This window comes from Conger conger, chromosome 13 (genome assembly GCF_963514075.1).
Source record: "Conger conger chromosome 13, fConCon1.1, whole genome shotgun sequence".
In the NCBI taxonomy this organism is placed as follows: Eukaryota; Metazoa; Chordata; class Actinopteri; order Anguilliformes; family Congridae; genus Conger; species Conger conger.
Window position 1 is genome coordinate 39978616 of NC_083772.1, and position 22337 is coordinate 40000952.

Genomic DNA, 22337 nt, shown 5'->3' on the forward strand with positions numbered 1-22337 from the left:
GTGAATTGGTAGACAATGGTGACATATAAAATTCAACTGTCAAAAATCACAAAAGAAAATTTGAGCTTCAGATTCCCTTTTGCCAGTAGAGCCATTTACAGTTTACGGTGTTTCAATGAAAAAACGTAGAGGTCCATAGCTTTAGAAAGAAAAGCCCTTATACATCTCATCATTACCTACCAACACACAGAAAAGGAAAACATCCAAGAGGTGCTGTGGTGCAACCTCCTGGAGTTGGCATGGCATGGCCCAATAATAGGTGGGTGTCCTGCATTTCACTGGGAGGAACTAGCCACTGTAGCAGTACCGTGAGGAACCCTGGTCAATTTGGATCCAACCCAAATCAAACATGTTGAGTAATCTGGGACAGCACCTGACAGAGTTTTCTCAGCATGGGAGATTAGAGATGGCAGCCATGCTTGTAGAACAGTGATATAGTGTATTCCTACTGCAGAGTTCCATATGTTTTCATGGCACAAAAAGGTCCTATTGGCCACACATGCCCGCCAGACACCTTAATAAACGAGCTTACATTGTATTCTCCTTTTTCTCACTGCATTGTGAAATGTCAAGTGTTAATTTCTATATACCAGTGGGTATATGAGTCTGAAGAGTAGCTTTGACACTGAACATTTTACCGTGTGCCCTTATGGTTTTGCTAAACTTGGACTTAATAACCTGAGAAAATGCTCCAAAGAATTGATCAGGCCATTTGATGCCATGGTAACCAAAAATATATTGGGGTTATACAAACATGAGCCAAGCTTTAAACCCTTAATGTGGAAGATCACAAATATGTGATTTGTGTGTTCTTGCCTTAACATTCTAATACTGATGTAACAAATCACTAGGCTACTGGCAATTGAAACCAATTGAGTTCCAGAACAAAATTAATTCCAAAAAACGAAGGTTAGGCTACCTCAGGGGTGTCCAATCTTATGCAGAAAGGGCAGGTGTGTGTGTGCAGGTTGTTGTTTTAGCACAGGACAAAGACAGCTGATTCTACTCATCAAGGTCTTGATTAAAGACCACAATTAGTTCATTAGTATAATCAGGAGTGTTACTGCTGGGTTAAAACAAAAACCTGCACCCACGCCGGCCCTTTTAGGATAAGATTGGACACCTCTGGGCTACCTGAAATGGTTAATTGAAAGTGACAACTTCGCAAGCTACAACCTTACAATATTGCTTAACATCCTTAAAAATACATTATCCAATCAGTGAAACGATACCTTCCTGAATTACTGTCAAAAAGGAAACGCAGATTCAATCTTTTAAAAATCTTAAAATTACGTATATTGAGCGGACATTCAATGAATGTACACCGCATTCGCTTCCGTCGATTTAGCAACTGCACGCTGCTCCGGTCAGCCAATCCGTATATAACACGGATTTATCAGCGTAACCACCAGTATACATAGTAGTCCATCACAATCATATAGGGATTCGGTAGACCTGCGGAGACCGTACACTTCCCATGTGTGATACGTAGTTCAATATGGCTGCGCCCACGACGAGACTTCGGAGGAACTATCTACATTTACATTTTACATTTTTGTCATTTAGCAGACGCTTTTAATGCAAAGCGATTTACAATTGCATCTACAAGACCTAAACCGACGTCTGGCGGCACAAAACTAGGAAATTAACAAAGAGCGTTGAACTAAGAAAGGAAGGTTGTGCCAAGTGTATCAGTCTCCAGACTCCTAAAACAATCGCTTCGCATGTTTCTTCCCCGAGGTCATCTGCCGAGCAAGCTAGTCAACCGGTAATATGTAGTTTACAGTCAAATTATAAAGATCTTAAAGCTATACCACGGTATTCGTCACAACAGATACTTCTCGATAATATGCATTATTAAAAATATTTAGATATTCGCTATAGTAAACGCGTAGTTAAACATTTGAACGGAGTTAATAGTTTGATGTGTTTAAGATGGCTATTAAGTTAATATCAGCGTGCCCGCCGTTTGAAATCAAACGCACTAGTATACCTCCAGTCCAGTCGCCTAAACTATTAGATCTGGACAGTCATTTGTTGAGCGTACAAATTTTTATTAGAGGTACTGCAGATAAGATTTTTACCAAGCCATTGTAAATCCCTTCCTATCGTTGAAAAAGGCTCATGTTGACCCTCTGCATGTATAGTCCTTAAATTCGGGTTCCAAAATATACAGTTGACGGACCGTCACTCTGTAGCGAAACATTGTACAGCTGTACAATAATTAAAGCTCATTTGTTGAAAACGGGTTCTAATTTCCACAGCCAATGTAATTTGGCCAGCTACACTTTCATTTGATCTCTTTACATGTTCAATCATGCATGTTTAGCTAAACCTGTATTTCTCTCAAACTGTAAGTTGCAGTTGAATTGTTTGTGGTAGGCTATCATATCTTAGTTATATAGCCAGCTAGCTACACAGCCAAATAAGTTGTTTGCTCATAATATAGTTGGTTAGCTAAAGTGAAAACTTCAAAAAAACAAATAATGTTATGTTGTGTAGCACACTATTTCATAAAGTCACCTGTTCGGTGAACATTTTTTTACTAGAACACTATGAAAAGATGGCAGGCTCCGTCATGTTTGTCACTGTGAGTTTTCCAAAACAGTGCATAAGAACACTGAACTGTATCATAATGCTTTATATTATGCGTTATATTCATAGACTGTGGGAAGGATAAACAAAGGATAAACAGTGTTGTGGTTTGAGGGTGTTTGTTGCTGCAATTCCTCTCTTGACCGTTAGGAGTCCGAAATTACGTTTAACTCTTTATTTTATTCAGCCTTCTTCTTAAATGGTGTGTATAATTTTGGAAGGCATGATTGCTACATTCAATTTAAGTAACATTAATTTCATAAGTTAACATAATATATTTTGTTCATTCAAATAATATCAAATATTAACAACATTTTCTTTCTAGATAAGATGGCAGAGACATCCCAGGCCCTGAAAGATCTGAAACTAAAATCTGAAATCATGGAGTTGGTCGTATCCAGATTTGAACAGCTTCCAGAGACAGACAAGTAGGCCTATGCATTTGCTTTTTCTTTTTTTTTTTTCACAGTTCATATAATTTACAATATATGGCCCAGTATGGATGCAAATAAGTTTATTTTAATGTTACTGAAGTTTATACAGTTACTGATATACCTATTCATGAATTCACTGGGGCAATCAATCAGTTAATCACAAAAAAACTATGTATTAAGTGAAATGTTTAGATTTCTTCTAAAGACAGGAAATTAAATTGATCAGCCCTAATGCTAACATCAGCCTGCCCTCCATTAAGGTGTGTCACTATAGATCTCTTGACAGCTATAGCCATGTATAATGTCTACTGTACATTAAACAACATGTCCTCACCACTGGGCAGATTGTCTCAAAGAATTCATCATCTTAGAGTAGTGGACTGTATAGTGTATTGGATATTTTGCAATATACTTATTTCAGACTTTTCTAAAACCATTCTATTTCCAACATGCCCATGTGCCCTATTTGGGAATGCATATCCTGTATCACTCGGGCAACCAACCAAACGTATAGTGAGAGTGGAATGATCTGTATTATTTTAGTTCCAATTTAGGACTTGAACCCAGCCCTCATACTGCAGTGCCATAACATGGCTTTTAGTTTCCAGATAATGTAGTTATCCAAGCTGAATTTAATGCCATTTTTTATTTGCTTATCCTGCAGGAAAATATTTGAATATGGTCCCATATATCTGGGAATTAATGGGGCCTTTGCCGGATTGATCGCCAACAGTTTTTTCCGTCGTGTGCTTAAAGTCACTCAAGCCAGGATCACCTCAAGCTTGCCCATGGCCATACTACCTTTCCTGGGGACCACAGCACTTTTCCAAGCCACTGTATCAGAACCTCTGGTTTCAGGTGAGTCAGACTAAAAAGGTACAAATGCATTTGTACACGAAGAGAACATTACTGTACTTTTAGGGTAAATTATGCAAATGTGATCCTTGAACAGAAATGTACCTCCACTGTCACTTTATTTCTGAGAGTGTAGGGTCTTGTAAAGTTCTGTGTCTAGGGCTTTTTTTCACCTCCAATATCCTTGTTCTTTGCCTGACCTGAAATCGAGGTCTGCCATCTTTGCAGAACTTTCAACCCGTTAAATGTTCCTTCTAGGAGCTAGAAGCCAGGAGCTAGGAGGCTCCTGAAGATTTCTTAAGCAAGAAAACATGAGCACATTCCATTGCAGAAGTATTTATTTTGGAAGGCGCGACACATAAATAATCAACCTGTTGAACCACCTCTCCCCATCTGCCACACATCGGCCATGTCTGTAACTGACGTGGCTTCAAGCTCCCCCGATGGGTGACGCTCAGAGCAAGGAAAAGACGCTAGAAAAGGAAAAATGATTGGAATGATCTCAAGAAACAATGCATGCTGTGCCTCTGTTTCCTGACCCGTCACCGTTATGCGTTACGCAGGAGGTCTGAACTGTGAGGTCTGTGCCCAAGTCAGAGGTGCGCTGGTTACCCTAGTCGTTGGCGGCCTGTACCCTGTTGCTTTAGCGTTGCCTATAAACGCAGGCCTGGCGTCAAGGTAAGTGCTGTGTTCTAGTGGTATTTACACGAACATCCTCATCCAGTGCTGCCCATCTGCCAGAACTTAGCTGAAAGAACACATTTACGTACATGTACCCCACTTAAGTTAGACTATTGTGGTCTAATTGTAGTCTACAATCAGTCATGGTATAGCTAATTAGCTAATTGAGCCTGGGTTATTAGTAAGTTGCCCATCCCTGAACAACAAGATGCACAAGGACATTTATAAGGTCATTTTCTAAAACAGACAAACTTCAGTCCTGGTGAGCTGCAATGTCTGCTGGTTTTTGGTGTGATTAATTTATGTTATTGATTGTCAAGAGTCCACACACCTTGTTCTCAAGGCCTTGCTCATGGCTGCTGATTGAAAGGTAAATACAATGCTCTCCAGACCTAGAGTTTGATGCCCGTTTGAAATTATGATGGGTAGGCTATATGAAAAACCAGTGACATGTGTTAGGCATGCTGAATGGCCCTCAAGCTGGCTCCAGCTTTTGTCTACAGCCCTTAAACCTACATGCTCTGTTCTTTTTGCCTTGGTACTTACATTTCTCAGTGGTTTTTTGCTTGAGTTTTGTTCCAGCAATGAGCTAAATAAGCACAGAAACTGTGTTGACCTGCTGTTACACCTCTCCCCTTTCTCCTCGACAGATACAAGACAGCACCAATGCCAGAAAAGGGGAAGGTCGTACAGTTCTTGGTCAAAACCTCAAAGCCCGTATTCAGGAAAATGGTCTTTGTATACCTGCTCCAAGCTATCTCCGGCTATTACTTGGCTACCCTGCAGCACCGAATCTACTGGAAATTGCTGGAACTACCCGACACAAACAGCGAAGATCGAAAAACTGTAGATTAAAACCAATTTTCGACTTATTTGAATGTGAATATTTCTACTGTCGTGTTTATGTTATTAAATCTGTATGAGAAGACTGCATTATGCCCTTTCATTTGTGTAACCATGGGTTCAGTCTTGATTGTGAGTCTGCAGAGCTGACTGATTAAATTGGTCACCTCAACGCCTTTACCGGATTATTTTTATCGAGGTACGATCATAATCAGCATATTCCAGAACCGATTAAAACGCAGTTTTGGGACTTAATCAGTGTTTTCACCTGGAGACAGCACATGCAACACCACTAGGGGGCACCAGACTTAAGGGAAGAATATGTGGTATGTGTGACGTGGAGACCCTGTGGAGGTATAGAAGAAGGAAAAGAGGAAATGCAAACAAGATAAATAAACCAGCATGGTACAGTAAGTATACGTTCATCATGTTACAAGTGTTCAGTTCCATACTCTGGTATTGTACACAGCGAAAAAGTCATCTTAGGCCAGTACATTTAAGATGCAGCATGATCAGCAAGATCATGAGAGATTAGAGAGATGGTGTGCCGCCTCCTTTTATGAAAAGTCATCCCATCTCTGCACTCATTCCTTGATATGCTTTTCTGTAAAGATAATCTGTGGAAAACTTGCGGATAATGTGGGAAACTTGACACAAGGCTCACCACAGGATAATTGCTGTAGGTTGTTGCTGAAAAACCAGTTGCAAATATAGCACACAAACGTCTACTCTTTTTTTTATTCTCTTCAGTTCTGTAAAACCTTGGTTAACATAAAATGGCTGTCCTCGTTCTGCTGTGAAAAAAGCAGAGTAACTGCATTGCATGGATCACTGCTTGTGTCATTTTTATTTGTAGGTTTTCACTTCTCCAGCCCACATTGATGCAGCGCGTATATATATAGCACATCAGCCCACAGCCAGTAGTGTGGCTGTGATTACACGCTTGATGCATAATAGTGTGTAGTAAACTCACTACCTCAGCCTAGATGTTCTTTCTGGTTGAGGAATGAATGCTGCCCCCTAGAGGCCCTAAATAAATAAAGTTCTAAAAAGGAAGCCGAGAAGTGGCTAGCTCTCACGCCTCAACCCTGAATACCTCGATGCTGAATTATAGACGTATGAAATTTCACTGTAGAAGTTGCATGTTGATCCTGTTATTACTCTTCAGTGTACACCGAGTTATGCACTCATTAGTCTCGGCGTTGCTACATTAACAAACGCTACACTGTCCCATAATTCCAATGTGTATTAAATGTTGTCATATTAAATATTCAAATGAATTAGTTCCAGTGAATTCCCTGATGAGTTATACTAATAAATAATGCAATCCTATTTAAAAGAAGTTGGCATAAATAGTTTGAACAATTCCAATTAAAGCTGTTGATTACACGCTTTGCTTGCCTCAGCTGGTTTCTGGGATTGGTTGCTTATTTTAAGAAGACAAAAACCAAACTTTGTACCTCTCCTGGAGAAAGAGTAAATACAACTAATATATCCAACAGACTCAAAGGATTTGTAGAAATATTATGCCATTAGTATGCAGCGGTATATATTCAAATGTACCTAAGACAGTGGTACTGTACATTAGTGTACTTACGAAAAATAAAATAAAATAAAACTTGAGTCCGCATTTTAGTCATACCCTGTGCCTAGCATACTACAGTACTTACCTCTTACCACTTACTAATTCTAAAATAACATAGGTCATATAAACAGCTTATCAAGGTATCAGCTATTTATCAGCTTGTTATGGTATTTTGCAATTTATATTACAATCCAGGTGCACTAATATTCAAATAGATAAGGGCACAAATATTTCAAAGGGAAGAAACATGATAGCAGGGACAGTAGGGCAAATCCTCTGTGGTACTTAATGTTAATTATTCACTGTCCAAGACTGCTCCTCACACATTTATATAAAGCATATATCTTTATTCTAAATACAAGTACAGTGCAAATGAAATGTACAGATAGTAAAATATGAAATGCATAAGTGTATGTATATATAGACTTGTGTTAATAACATTGAGTAATAAGCATCTTAGAATTAAAAAGATTCTTCACCAGTCCAGTTAAAAAAAAAACCCAAAATGCTGCTAAACACGAATAGTATAAAATCTGTTATCTTGCTTAAAAATCAAATGGTTTTGGGCTATATGTTACATGGGATTTCTCTGTGGTTTGATTTCTAAACATAAACACTTTAAAATACACCTTTAAGTAACTTATTTGGTCAGACATCTTGATCTCAAAACCATATAACCATTCTCTCATTTCCACAAATTTTTTGCTATCGTCATCATCCTTAAAGGCAGCACATCATCCACCCATTCGTTTGGAGAGTCCATCATCCTTTCCCATAAATTTGCCTCATCTGCATTGGAGTCCATCCAGCCCACCACTTCTCCATAACTTTTACCTGCAAAGAGGAGAGACAGTCCCTGCTCAGCCACTCAATGGTGATCAGAACTAGCTTCATTCATTCATTCATTCATTCATTCATTCATTCATTCATTTATTCATTTATTATCCTAACCCGCTTCGCAGGGGGGCTGGAGCCTATCCCAGCATACATTGGGCGAAAGGCAGGAATACATCCTGGACAGGTCGCCAGTCAATATTGCTAGCTTCAATATTGCTTAAATAAATACATACTAAATTAAACTGAATATTAACTAAATATTGGATTATACACACACCAAGCACTTTATTAGCAACATTTTTACTTTATTACACCTACTTATTCATGTGATTATCGAATCAGCCAATTATGTGGCAGACGTTCTGCAGACAGAAACGCCTTGTTAGTGAGAGATGTCAGAGGAGAATAGCCGGACTGGTTAAAACTGACAGGAAGGTGACAGTAACACAAATAATCACACATTACAACAGTGGTATGCAGAAGAGCATCTCTGAACACACAACGCATCATAACTCTAAGTGGATAGGCTACAGCAGTAGAAGTAAAAAAAATACATCAAGTAAATACCTAATAAAGTGCTCGGTGAGTCTATATACTGGCAAAGAGAAGAAGATAATTTATTCAAATTCTGTTTACTCCACCAATCTGAAGTTTTTGTAGTCCTTTGGCAGGTGTGAGTTGAAAGGTCACACGGAGGTCAGTGGCTCACCTGTTCCCAGGCCCAATCTCAGTCCGCCCACCAGGTGGCTGGCGATGTGGTCGTAGTCCCAGACTGTGAGCTCCACACAGGCCTCCGGCAGGTCTTCCGCTTTGAAGCCGTCGTAGACCATGGTGTGGTTAAACGCTGGGTTCTGCGTCTTTTTCAGGATCCGTGTTTTCTGCCGGCTCTTTCTGCTAGTGTCCGGAAGCACAAAGCTACCGGAGCATGGGACAACATAAGGACAGGAAGACATTGTTAACAAAACCCCTATAACAGCGATGCCCAACCCCAAATCCAGCTAGGACCGCTTGAACAGGTCAACCAGCTGTTTCAAAACCAAGATTGAGCAGGGTGGACACCTACCATCCTTTAGGTTTTCACTCCTACCCTAGCAGAGCATGCCTCATTGAAACAGATCTCATTGAGCTGCCAATTAGGTGTACCAAACTAGGGTTGAAATGAAAACCTCCAGAATGGTAGATCTCCAGGAGCAGCCCTGCCCTTGAACATTCATAGCTCTTTATAAAACCCCTAATCCTGCGTAACAGGAGAGCCAAAATGGAGGTGGTGCCGGCTTCTCCACACAAGAAATATGATTAGCCTGCTGAGCCAAAGACCAAGGTTCCTGGCCATGGGATGCATTGCCCTCCTCATTGTTTCCTCAGGGTGACTTCATGTCTTCTAAGCTGTGCTACTTTCTCACCCTTGGAAGTCCTGCAAGCATCAGTGGTATTAGCTAAGTCACTGGCACTACTAGTTGGACTATGGCTGTTGCAGCTTCAAACCACAGCCCATTTTGGCTGCGCTATACCAGAGATATAACCCACTGAGCTGAAGAGTGCTTAGCCATGGTAGCTAATTGTAGCATTATTGCTTCTCTAGAGGTGATGTCATTTTCTGTAACCGACACTCATGCGCTAACTCACATCTTATATGCGATAGCCTGATGGAGGGGGAAAAAAATCCCCAAAATAGTTTTCTTCTCTCTCAATTCACCATGCCAGTGGATTTTATTGACAGGCCACATTCAAGAAGAGGCCACATTCAAGAGTTCAGAGGTGAATGTGCTCGCCTTCTACTGCAGGCAGACTTCAGCTACACAACTGACCAGAGAAATTGCCATTGTGCAGTATGTATTAGCCCTGCCGGAAAAAAAACAGTTCAGACTAGCTTGCAGCTAAACATGGTTTGACCAGCTCAAGCTATGTTTTGAAACAGGTTGACCAGCTAGCAGCTCAGACAAGCTACCAGCACTTCCAGCTTGGCCATGCTGATTGGCAAAGGTGGCATAGCTGGATTGTACAGCAAGGAGTACTGCCCTGCTGAGTTGCTGCACACTGTTAGAACAGACAAGGTTATGTTACAATATAGCTGCATATTAATTATCATACGTACCACCGAACAAAAGGGTTAACAGACGTGCCCCGGGTAATAGGGAGGTCCTTACAGTCTTTCACCCAGATGTGGACTTCGCCTGTTTTTGATTTGTTACCTGAAGCACACAGAGATGAGTTGGACGTCAGTAACATACATGTAAAGAGGCATCTGTGGCTTCTGTGTCTAATAGCCCTTTTCATACAGTTGCATCAAGGATTGATGGCTAAACTAATGACTATTGCTCTTCTTTCTATGGGGAGTATAAACCGCAATGTTCGGTAACTTGGAAGACCTTCTGTTTTTGTTGTATGCATTTGTATCTGTTAATATCCCTTTCGTCATATGGTGAGATCAAAGATTAATAATATCCAAAATAATAACTATTGCCCTTCTTTCTGATGACTATAAACCGCTGTGATTGGTGGCTTACTGTATGACATCTCTGGCAGGAAACGGAGAGCCAGCCGCATCTCCCCTCTGAAGTCCGAGGCCTGGAAGCCAGATTGCACCTGCAGGGGAAGAGGGCACAGGCAGCAGACTCCTGTCACCCACAAAACAACACTGCTCTCTAGAATGACACATTTCACTTAAGATGGCAGACTTAACCTCCTAAGACCTGGCAATTCCAGAGTCTCTGGTCATAATCTCAAGAACCATACTGTATATTCTACAATGCTGAAATCTACATTCAGTACAAATTCAATCAATTATATTTTCTTAAATATTTTCACTAGAACATGTGTTTGTCATTCAAGACACTTGTATTTTGTCCAAAAAGTGGAATACTACTTTTTTTTCTTGCTGCATCTCAGGAGGTTAAGAGCGGTAATCTTATCAGTATCATCAAAAGAGCCATGATACATGTTTTAATTTGATGTGAGCAAAAATAGATCATAGAATCTATTTGAAGTAGAGTTTAAAATTGTACGAGTGCTTTTTTTCACAGATTCACTGGCACGGACAAATAGTTTTGGCCATGAGTAAATTGACATTTTTACAGATAAAAAGACTTCAAAGAGAAATGAAATCAAAGTTAACTGTTAATGCTAAGACTCTAACTCTAACTTACCCTTGGTTTCAGGGTTAGGTTGTTCATCTTGGCGTTTCCAAAGTCCCATTTGGATAAATCTACCTCTACCTCGCCCAGGAAACTGTTACGCCCAAAGGTGTCATTGTGCCACACAGAGAGGTTGAGCATCTGAGTTTTAAGGGTCTCCAAGCGTACTCTATACTGTATAGGGAAATAGGACAGTTATTATTATGGGAATCCTCTTTAGGTCTGATATAACAACTGAGTGACAGTATGGCTGAGAAAACAAACAATTAAGCTGTAGTTAGCCATGAATATTCACTATTTTAGGTACATGCAAAGCAATGTGACTTAATTACTTTCTGGGCACAGTCCAGAAAGTGAAGACACATAAAATCTCACCCATCTTCTAAATGGTAACTGGGGACAAAATATTTTTGAGAATTGGATTGTTGGGGACCGGACTTCATATGAAGACAGTATTACTCTTACCCGGAGAATCTCATTGAAATTTGGGTTCAGAGTCTTCTTCTTCACTGAGGTCTTCCTCTTACCATACTGTGCTTGGCCTGGTAAGAGGTAGCTCTTCACATATCTAGAATCAGAAATATATTCAAAGTTCAACAGTAAATTAGTGAGATGAAAAAATATATTTTTTTCACACTGCAGGCTATCTACAGAGGAACTTCATTATTCAGCATTATACTTGTAAGTTAACTGTACACTCTGAAAACATACTAATGAATAGTTATTCCCTTAAGTATCACCCCTTTTCTTGACATAAGCTTGAAAATTACATACCCAGAATTAAATCATTACTATTCATGAACCCTTTTGACAACAGGCATAATCCTGGTTTCTTCTGAAAGGATTTGTTTTCCAAGATTCAGAATTAGTGCAGGATCTCAAGCTTTTACTGACTACACTAATAACCGTGTTGGAGTCTATAGCTGGATCTCAAGCTTTTACTGACTATACTAATAATAGTATTGGAGTCCTATAGTTGGATCTCAAGCTTTTACTGACCACACTAATAATAGTGTTGGAATCCTATAGTTGGATCTCAAGCTTTCACTGACTACACTAATAATAGTGTTGGAGTCCTATAGCTGGATCTCAAGCTTTTACTGACTACACTAATAATAGTGTTGGAGTCCTATAGCTGGATCTGAAGGTCTTACTGACTGCACTAATAATAGTGTTGGAGTCCTATAGCTGGATCTCAAGCTTACACTGACCACACTAATAATAGTGCTGGGAGTCCTATAGTTGGATCTCAAGCTTTTACTGACTACACTAAAAATAGTGTTGGAGTCCTATAGCTGGATCTCAAGCTTACACTGACCACACTAATAATAGTGTTGGAGTCCTATAGCTGGATCTGAAGGTCTTACTGACTACACTAATGATAGTGTTGGAGTCCTATCGCTGGATCTGAAGGTCTTACTGACTACACTAATGATAGTGTTGGAGTCCTATAGCTGGATCTCAAGCTCTTACTGACTACACTAATAATAGTGTTGGGAGTCCTATAGCTGGATCTGAAGGTCTTACTGACTACACTAATAATAGTGTTGGAGTCCTATAGCTGGATCTCAAGCTTACACTGACCACACTAATAATAGTGTTGGGAGTCCTATAGTTGGATCTCAAGCTTTTACAGACTACACTAATAACAGTGTTGGAGTCCTATAGCTGGATCTGAAGGTCTTACTGACTACACTAATGATAGTGTTTGAGTCCCATCGCTGGATCTGAAGGTCTTACTGACTACACTAATAATAGTGTTGGAGTCCTATTGCTGGAACTGAAGGTCTTACGGGTTGGAGCGGTTCTTCTCAGTGTCTACGGCCGCGAGGTCTCTGCACTGCACAACGAAGACGTGGAGCTCCTTCAGCTTCTGCATGTAGTTCATGGAGAACAGGATGGTGCCTCGCACCTCCACGTGGCCAAAGTCTCCACTGTAGATACTCATGGCACTGCCACTGACCTGCCCGGGCCGCAAGGGTAAGAGGGGGTGAGGAGGGGCGGAGGAACCGGCTGGAGCCACATCTGCTGCGGGGTCAGGCTCATGGAGGAACGCCTACGCATTTCAGATTTTCAAACTGTTTTAGAAATTTCCCTTGTGGTGTAGAACGGGGTAGAATTTCTGGTCTGTGGCTGGCAGCCTCTCGTCTGTCTTTTAAATCACAAAGCTTTGCAATGGATCAATTGTGCAATCCGTACTTCAGGGTAAAAAGAGTATATACTGTAGCACTGCTGTAAAATAATGTTAAACTAGGTATTAGACTAGAAAGGTTTTGGCCCTGAAGCTTAGTCATTGCAGCCTGGACTATGCCATTAGCCAACGGTGACTTCAGTTGTCCCACTTGTGTCAAGGATAGGGTGGGTTTAATTCAGCTAGGGGCTCAGGTTACAGGTACATGAATTCCTCCCAACAATGCAGTAGTTTCCGCTAATGGGAGATACAGTACCTTCCACTTATCAGCACTAACTGTCCTTTGGCCCTTTGTGGCCAAAGGACAGTTTGTGTACATTTCCAGTACAAAACCTCCTTATCATTATTCATAAGTCAACATGAGCATAAAGTGCTACTATATTGCTGAAAGGAGTTGAGCTGTGTGAGGAAACGTGGGGATTGAGAGCTTGCGTGCGGACATACAGAGGACATGCCGGAGCAGCTGCTAAGGTTAGTGAGAGAGCTGCCCATCTTGGTCTGCCTGCCCGTGTGGACACTGCTCTCAGAGGTGGAGTCGCTGTCCCTCCCGTTGCTCTACAGGACGGCAGAGAAACAGGAGTGCACAGGGACACAGGTCAGACACACGTACAAGGACCGTCAAAGGACCGTCACACACAACAGGCCTGGGTGAAGCACAGCGCACAGACTAAAACAGGTTAAAGCGGCTCAGTCGCATGCACACAGAAATCGTACAGTTAGACTATTGTCATGTGATACCATTTATCCCAGATAGCAGTAGCTCACCAACTGTGCTGGGCAGAACTGGGTCAGAAGATGACAAACGAAGAAAAGATATATAATTGCATCTACAGGCAGCCCTGTGTCAAATATTACATGTAAAATTCTCATTCATCTGAAGAATGTGCATTGCCATGGTTTGGCTTCCTTGTTCTACACCAGGGATGTCCTGTTTAATCCAAAAAGGGCTGGAGTGAGTGTAGGTTTTTGTTTTATCCCAGCCGTATGACACCTGATTCTATGTAGACCATTATTAGTTAATTAGTTGAATCAAGTTTCGTTGTTCTGGGCTAAAACAAAGTCTGTACCCACATCAGCCACTTCCAGATAAGATTGACACCCCTAATGTCCCTTTACCTCTTTCAGCAGGAAGGAAGGCACAGACTTGCTCATGTTCTTCATCTGGGCGGGGTCAGAGGTGAATGACGGGGGAGATGGAGGAATCACAGAGGCTGTGGGATGCAGAGGCGGGGTTAGAGTAAGGTTCCACACACAAGCAATGCATCGCCATCACTGAATCACTGCCAGTGAGGTGGCCAGCTGAGGCAAGTCGAGGTGGTTCACTCATCTGATAAGGATAGTCTTGGGCAGCTCCCTTTGGAGGAAAGGGGTGTCTGGGCTGCCCTGATTACCCTTTTGCCACCATGAACGTGAATTGAACCAAGCCATATAAGAAAATGGACTGATGGAATTAATTATTTAATAACTTGCTTTTCTCACCAGGTCTGAAATGCCTGAAATAATTTTTTGTCTCAGGTCATAAAATCTGTAGCACTTGAAGGTGAATATTTTGCTGTGGTTTATTGTGTCAGTCACTTTTATTTGACAAATTAAGCTGCTTAATTTAAATTAATGCAGTTTTCTCTCACAGTACTTACAAATCAAAGCGATAGTTGATGTGAATTGAAATTGCTGGTTCCGTTTGAAAGTTCAAATGTTTAATTAACCACATTTATCATACACTAAACATACCAATTCATTTCAATTGCCTATTTTAAAATGGTTAAAAGAACCACTGAATGATGATCAGCAAAGATAGTTAAAAGTAATAGATGATTTCAATGAATAGTTCCATTAAAATAAATATGTTTCAGAACATCCCAATAAGGCAGAACTCATAAATATAAAATTTAATTGACCCTGAAATTGATAATGGAAAGGCATGTCTCACTAAATTTAAAAATTCAAAGGTAAAGAACAGATATTTACCATCGTCCATACTGAGCATTAATTCAGTTCTGCTCGTATTTTTACTCCTGTCTTCTTCCTCTCCTTGGGGGAAGGGAAAAATATTACTCAAAATTGTCTGTGGGTGAAATTCAACATCAGAGCATTGAGCAGACAAAACTTCATCAAATATGTCCTGTTCATGATAATATGAGGATATTACGTTTAACATAAGACATTACCCATGCCATATTCCCATCAAAACAGATAGCTGATATCACACTACATTCACTACACATTTTATTAAATTTGACGAACGTCCATTTATTACAATATGTACAGTGTGTTAACACAATACAATGATCATTTAATGATGGATAATGATACATGCTACTGTATATGAAAAAATAGCGTGAACAAATGTAAAAAAACCTGCTTACACATGCTATGCAGTTTGACTACAGCTCAATACCAACATTCTCATTAAAGGCAGTGAAAAGTAAGCCCAGGCTTATCTATTAGCTTGGTGGAGCACATTGGAAAAACAGCACACACCCTAAGGTACAATGTGTTTCTGACAAACGCTTACACACAGAACACACTAAGGTTTGAACCAATTATCATTAACTATTAACCATTATTGGGGCAGGTCATGTGGGAATCTGATATCTGTGTATGCACTTTGTGAACTCTGTGAGACACAGAGAAGGTGTGCTTACTTGTTGCCAACAAACTAATGTCCTCCACACTTTTGCAGGAGGACACAGGCCTGTGTTTAGCTCTTTCCAAGGCCTTCCTCACAGATTTTACGTCTTCATCACCTGTTGAGAATAAGCAGTATTAATGGATTCAATTATGGAAACTACCCCCTGCAATCAACAGATAGACTCCACAGCAGTAATATCATGATACAGCAGCATATAAATGATATTTCCATTGATTTTAACAGAGGACTTTTATGCCACAGTTTCTTGTAATTAATTCACTCATTAGTTAATATATTTTAACAATGTCTTGCTTTATGAATATATTGGATATATTCAGAAAACATTGACCAATGCAAAACTATTAAAAAGGTAGATTTAAAAGTATTTATTTATTTATAATACTTTATTTATTTATTTATTTATTTACTCATTCTAGTTCAGTTGAAATTAGTTTCTTTCTCTGTTCAAATACAAGCTGATATGAATCAGCCAACCATGAACCAAACCAACTACCCCCTGGTTTGAATAGCTTAACAAAACTTTTTACCCAAACAAGTACCCAAATAATCAATCAAAGTAATTATATAGCGAATCAGATATAAAAGAACTGGGAAAAATAAAAGCATCTCACAAACTGAGCTTGTCCCAGAGTAAGACCAGGTTTCACAGTTGCTGCTTCTGCAGGAGTCACGGTCTACATCATCTGTGCCATAGTGGGAATGCCAGGGGTACTGCCCATCACTCCCCCTCCTGGCCTGGGGCTCCTCTGGGACCACTGGGGTGCTGGATCGGACAGGTCCGCTCCCCTCGCTCAGCTCCAGCTCTGGTCGGAAGCAGGCACTGACCTCCTCCTCCTCTTTCTTTGTAGCCGGCATGCTCTGGAACGTTCCCCCCTCTGGAATGCCGAGGTAGTGATGGTAGTCATAGGGTACGATGGACCTGGCGAGGGGCTTTGGCCGCCCAACAACATTCGGCGGCCCTGATGGCGTTCCCTCTGGGGTCTCTCTGTGGCTTTCGCCGGGCAGCTCCTCCTGTCTGTTCCTGAGCTGTTCGGATGAAACGTCCTGCTGCTCTTCACTGAGATTCACCGTCCCACTGGTCTGTCCCAAGCTGGGTGTCCTGGGCGGCTCGGGGTCCCTCTGGGTCATGGAGGCTCTATCCGTGACGAGTGGAGCCTGGTCAGAGGCAGGGGGGGGATTCTGCTGCTCCTGCCCTGCTGGCCTCTGCTGTGACAGGTTTATTTCCGTAGAGGGTCCGATCTCCGAAGATCTAGTCATGTCAATCTCGTCCGATGATCCTGACGCTTGTCTGGGAAGAGGGGTTGGAGAGAATGGTTTCTTCTCTTCACTCTTGGGAGATGAGATATCAATGGAATATGTTTTCAGATTATACTTCTCAGACCTCTGCACTCTAAAGTTGGATACTTCCAGATCCTTGGATGGTAACTTGGGGTAGTAATTTGGGTTGAGGTATGGCGTTTTATTGCCTGTTGGCGATAGGCTCTTCTCTAGGGCATTCAGTCTTGGCTCTTGACCTTTCAATTGGGGGCTTTTTGGACTGAGTGTTGTTCTTTCAGTGGAAGGTGTCCCATCCCAGAAATGACAGAGGTTTTTAAAGTTGCTAGTGCTTTGGCCCATCGATGCCTTTTCCATCCTCTGCTTCATTGAGATGACAGTAAAATTAGGACCTTCCTTGAGTAGGGAAGCACTGGAATTATTTTCAGTGGCTAGCATCCCAAGGTCAAATTCTGATTTGGTAGAATTGTTGTTTGTACACGCAGGAGAAGCAGGTAATTGGCTCTCTGTTGTGCCTGATATCTCTTGTTTCGGCTGGTTGTTCGGTGTCTCGCCAGTTATGATTTTTGGGCTACGTTTCTCGCTTTCCCAGAAATGTTTGAGGTGCCTGATCTTATCTGCACTGTTCTCAAGCTGATTTGGCGTCTGTTTGACAGTGGGGGCAGGAGAGGACTGCTTGACTAAAGGTGAAACTTGACTAGACAGTGGAGTCACCCCATGAGGCACCTCCTCTTTTTGGGGGAACATATGCAAATCAGTTTTCTCTTCCACTGAGGAAATAGGAATCTCCATATCTTCATCAATGACAATGCATTTAGCAATGTACTTCTCCTCTTCATCTAAACTCTTGACGAGGTGGCTGCTCTCAAGAGCCTGAGGTTTATCGGCACATACAGGAGCAAGAACAAGTTCTGGTTCTCTATGGTGATTCCCTGCTCTTTCGAGTGGGTACTCATGTGCTATAGGAAGAACTGACAGCACACTTGGTTCAATAACAATATCTTCCATATCTAAAGAATTACCTGTATTGTGAATGCATTGAGCAAGATCATGGCTATGAGAATGAGAAAGACATGTTCCATAAGCCTCCTTCTCAGCTTCTGTATCTAAGCATGTTTCTTCTGGCCTTGGTAGGATGTCCTGCCCTACCTTGCCTACTTCAGATTCAGTCTTTGTTCTGTCAGTTTCACTGACAGGCTCCTTCTGTTTGGCTGTTATACTGGGCCTGCTGGTCAGTATTTTAGGGCCGCTGTTGCCTTTCTCCCAGAATGACTTCATGTTGGCAACTCTTTGAGGCAGCCTGTCATTTCTTGCCACACTCTGTTCAACCTCTTGCTGCGTTGCCTTGGTGACCGGACTGAGCAAGATGGCTTTGGCTTCCCCGTCATGCTCCTCTTTTGTATCTATAAAGTTTTCTTTCTTTTGGCTCTGGGGTTTTGTGTCGACAGTGGACATTCGCAAATTTCGCTGATAGGCTGAATGTATGTTGAGGGAGGAGTGTTGCAGAATAATGGGGTCCTCTTCTGCAGATTCGGGGCATGTTTCTTCTTGTTCAATGGGGGACTGAGTCTTATTAGTGTCTTCTACACAGACAATGTCCATTCCTTCTACCCTTGCACTTCTTTCCAGTTGCGCCCTCCTTGGATGTGACACCTGCATCTCGGCAGTTGGAGACCCACCAGAAACCAAAGTGTACTCTGTCATCTGGTTGGTTGAGGTGAATTCATCCTTGGGCCCCGCATAATCTATATCCGCTCCTTGTTGATGGACGTCCTCTTCTTGATGGTCAATACCGTCAATGCTCCTGCTGAACCACTCCAGGACCTTGGCGATGGAGTCATCCTCAATGAACTCTGGGCTTTGTACCTCCAGTACGGGAGGGGACTTGAGGCTCCCGATCCCACCATAAACGGGCTTACCTTTCTCATCCTTGGGGGATGGGAGGTAGGACACCTGGGGGGGGGTTGAGTCAGCCTGAGTCTCATATTTACCTGTAAAAAACATTTTTATCATGTATCACTAATCATTTAATATGTTGCAAAAACAAAACATCAAAACATACAACATACACTTGCTTAGTCCCCAAACTCCTTATCAATATGAACAGAAGCATATTCCCTGCAATCCCAACTCAAAGCAATAACCATCAGGAAATCTGAATAATATACAAATATGTACCTGGAATGTACAATATGTATATTATATAGTGTGAGAGTTAGTGAAAGTTTAGTAGACAAAGACAATCAGAAAAAAAACCCCATTAGTTGATAGATGTACAGCACTATTAGTAGCACCCAATAATTCATTGTGCATTCATAAATTAATGAGCAATTCAAAATCTTTGGAGCAACATAATTTTTTTGTGTTCTTAACTGTTAATGCACCCAGCAAGGTGAGGGAAGTTTTTGGAATTGTAAAAATGGGATTATGTTGGATGGCTGATCAGTTGATCTGAGAGTATGATCACATAGATTAGATTTCAGCATGCTTTCAGGGATTTGACTTGATTGGACCAGAGCTTTCAGCTTCACCGGTCTTACCGACAGGGCTACGGACACATACTTCTTCCCGTCTCATGGCCGCCACCTCTCCCTCAGCCCTCTCCTCACCTGTGCCCTCCTCTGCCATGCCACCTGTCGACCTGTTCAGGTCAGGCTCAGAGACCGGAGGTGGCATGCGCAAGTAGGGGGGAAACTTTGTGTGGGCCATCCAGCCAAACTTTGACTCACTGGACAAAGGCAAAGGACGTGGGCAGTCCTTGAGTGTTGCGGACACATCCGAGGAGCAACCCTCTTCCTCCGATGGCTGATCACAGCCAGTCATGCACAGCGCAAGGCTGAGATCCTTGCTGCTATCATCCTTCTTGCGACCAGTGGCTGGCTCCACCTCCCTTCTTTCCTCATCTAACGGCATCGGGTGGTCCAGATCGAGCAGGTCTCGGTTCCCAAACTCTCGACCGTCCTCTAGCTCCGGCCCCTTGGCGGTATCCTTTAGTCTGAACTTCTCTTGTTCAATAAACGGCGAGGACAAACCCTTGTCCTCTGCCCCCTCCTCTGGGGGCTCTCCCTCCGGAGCAACGGCAGATGACCAGGACAGGTGGTCACCTGACAGCTCCAGGCGCCTGCCTGCACCTTCGTAGGGCAGCCCGGAATCCGTGGAGCTCCAGCTGGTGTTATCTTTGAGTATTCCTTGGGGTGTGACCAATCTGTTGCGTGAACTCCTCCGGTCCCCCCACCTCCGGAAAGGGCTGTCATTGTCATGGAGATGGTCTAGGGGTCTGAAAAGGATTGTTCTCTTTTTTGGAATGGGCGCAGGTTTAGTATCTATTTCTTGAAATGCACCGTGACCCTCTGAGCTGAGATCATCAGTGAGACCAGCTACGTCACTCTTGAGTGGTGATAATGACTCTGTGGATGAATTGAGTGACATTGTGAAAAGAATGACAAGCGCATAAGAGAACATCACAGAAAATGCAGAAGAGACATGCAAGCTTTTCCTGATTGCTATTAACAACTGACATCACAAATCCATAATGTTTTCTTTTGAAGCAGGTAAGAAGAGGTGGATTTAATTGTCACACAGAATTCCTATTCTGCTCATCTGGCAAGCACAAACAAGCTGTTCAGAGGACGTTTTAAAATTTAATTTGTTCACTATGTTGTTTTCCACTTCTGAGAGTCTGAGTGTGCTGCTGGAATGCCAAAGTCCTTGAAGAATATTGTCGTTTTTCAGTTCCCAATCAGTGCTTTTATAGTGCTGCACAGTCATGCAGGAAAGCTTACTGCCTACATGCCAACTTCTGCACTCTGCGCAATCTGTCTGCTACTTGAATGGCCGTGATTGTGTAACCACTGGGTGGGATATGTCCCGAGTAGACCTCGCAAACATGAGTTATTCCAAAACAATGAGCTAAAAAAAAACATAATAACAAAAATAATTATGGTAAGTATAAAGTATCAAACAACATGCCATGCAGATTGAAGATACCAGTACAGGACATGCATATGACACACATAGAGAGAAGCAGAGTGAATGACTGCTACCACAGACAGAAAAAAACCAAGCATGCATGCCTTTCTTGGGATTGGTTAACCAGACTCACTTTTGGTTGCAAGGAACAAAGCTGTCCTTCAGTTCATTAAATCATTTAAGAACACAAAACACATTGTGTTATCAAACTGCTATCTTCGGACTGAATTATTAAACAGGTCATATCAGACACCTGGGCTCCGTTCCAAAAAGCAGGGTGACAGAGAAAAACCCAGATACCCCCAAATATGGATCATGGACTGAAGAAAAAAAGAGTTGTTCTGGGTTTTACTCTGTGCATTTATCTGGCCAACTCCTGCTTTGTGAAACAGGCTCCTGAATGCTCAGGAAACTGCTTCAACTAACTTCCAAAAATCCAACATGCATGTGTAGCATTCCAACGGGAATACGTTTTTCTAAAATTCTTGAGAATTAATTGCATTCCAATTCTACTTATACATTACTAGCACAATTAAACCCAAATATTATTTAAATGATGTTTAGATGCAGTTATACAAACATTCTGAAAAATGTATTTAACAAAAGTCACCAGCAGCTGTTTAATAGTATTAATTCTTATCCAGTAATAGCAAACAAAGTACCGTAGAGAGACACAAACAGACAGTGACAGGGAGGGAGAGAGAGAGAGAGGTGTAACACTGCTATTCTGAAAATGAATAATAAAGCTTTATAAATATATGGATGAGATATGCTGCACAAAACTGTGGAACTGTACTGTACAGAATGCATCTGTAGGAACCGCTCAGCAGCCTGGAATGTCTGCCCGTTTAAATGAAATTGGACAGTTTGCTCCTGGAGATTCCACTCTGTGTATGTGTGTGTCTGTGCATGTGTGTGTGTGTGTGTGTGTGTGTGCATGTGCGTCTGTGTGTGTGTCTGTGTGTGTGTGTGTGTGTGTGTGTGTATGTGCGTGTGTGTGTGTGCGTGTGTGTTTGTGTGTGTCTGTGTGTGTGTGTCTGTGTGTGTGTGTGTGTGTCTGTGTGTGTGTGTGTGTGTGTGTGTCTGTGTGTGTGTGTCTGTGTGTGTGTGTGTGTCTGTGTGTGTGTGTCTCTGTGTGTGTGTGCATGTGTGTGTGTGTGTCTGTGTGTCTGTGTGTGTGTGTCTGTGTGTGTGTGTGTGTGTCTGTGTGTGTGTGTGTGCATGTGCGTCTGTGTGTGTGTCTGTGTGTGTGTGTGTGTGTGTGTGTGTATGTGCGTGTGTGTGT

The 22337-nt window shown here is 41.9% G+C and overlaps 2 protein-coding genes across 4 annotated transcripts in view; one reads left to right on the top strand and one right to left on the bottom strand.

Annotated features, from left to right (window-relative positions):
- Nucleotides 1-1227: 1227 nt before the first annotated feature.
- Nucleotides 1228-5493, top strand: LOC133108453 (transmembrane protein 126A-like). The gene is made up of 5 exons (XM_061217992.1): nucleotides 1228-1768; nucleotides 2921-3023; nucleotides 3694-3887; nucleotides 4448-4562; nucleotides 5216-5493. Exons 2-5 carry the CDS (start codon nucleotides 2926-2928, stop codon nucleotides 5418-5420), a joined length of 612 nt encoding a protein of 203 aa, XP_061073976.1. The 5' UTR covers nucleotides 1228-1768; nucleotides 2921-2925; the 3' UTR covers nucleotides 5421-5493.
- Nucleotides 5494-7413: 1920 nt separating this feature from the next.
- Nucleotides 7414-22337, bottom strand: part of sytl2b (synaptotagmin-like 2b) — a 33490-nt gene continuing 18566 nt past the window's right edge. The window contains exons 7-19 of one of the 3 annotated variants that reach the window (XM_061218400.1): nucleotides 19813-20490; nucleotides 16420-19074; nucleotides 15801-15902; nucleotides 15124-15186; nucleotides 14272-14366; nucleotides 13600-13710; nucleotides 12758-12927; nucleotides 11430-11532; nucleotides 10977-11138; nucleotides 10338-10416; nucleotides 9926-10022; nucleotides 8540-8745; nucleotides 7414-7827 (exon numbers count right to left, since the gene is read on the bottom strand). In XM_061218400.1, the coding sequence (XP_061074384.1) occupies nucleotides 7679-7827; nucleotides 8540-8745; nucleotides 9926-10022; nucleotides 10338-10416; nucleotides 10977-11138; nucleotides 11430-11532; nucleotides 12758-12927; nucleotides 13600-13710; nucleotides 14272-14366; nucleotides 15124-15186; nucleotides 15801-15902; nucleotides 16420-19074; nucleotides 19813-20490 (4670 nt within the window). In that variant the 3' untranslated portion in view covers nucleotides 7414-7678. Of the gene's footprint in view, nucleotides 7828-8539; nucleotides 8746-9925; nucleotides 10023-10337; nucleotides 10417-10976; nucleotides 11139-11429; nucleotides 11533-12757; nucleotides 12928-13599; nucleotides 13711-14271; nucleotides 14367-15123; nucleotides 15187-15800; nucleotides 15903-16419; nucleotides 19075-19623; nucleotides 20491-22337 lie in introns of all 3 variants that reach the window. The other 2 variants (XM_061218399.1, XM_061218401.1) reach the window with 2 other exon arrangements.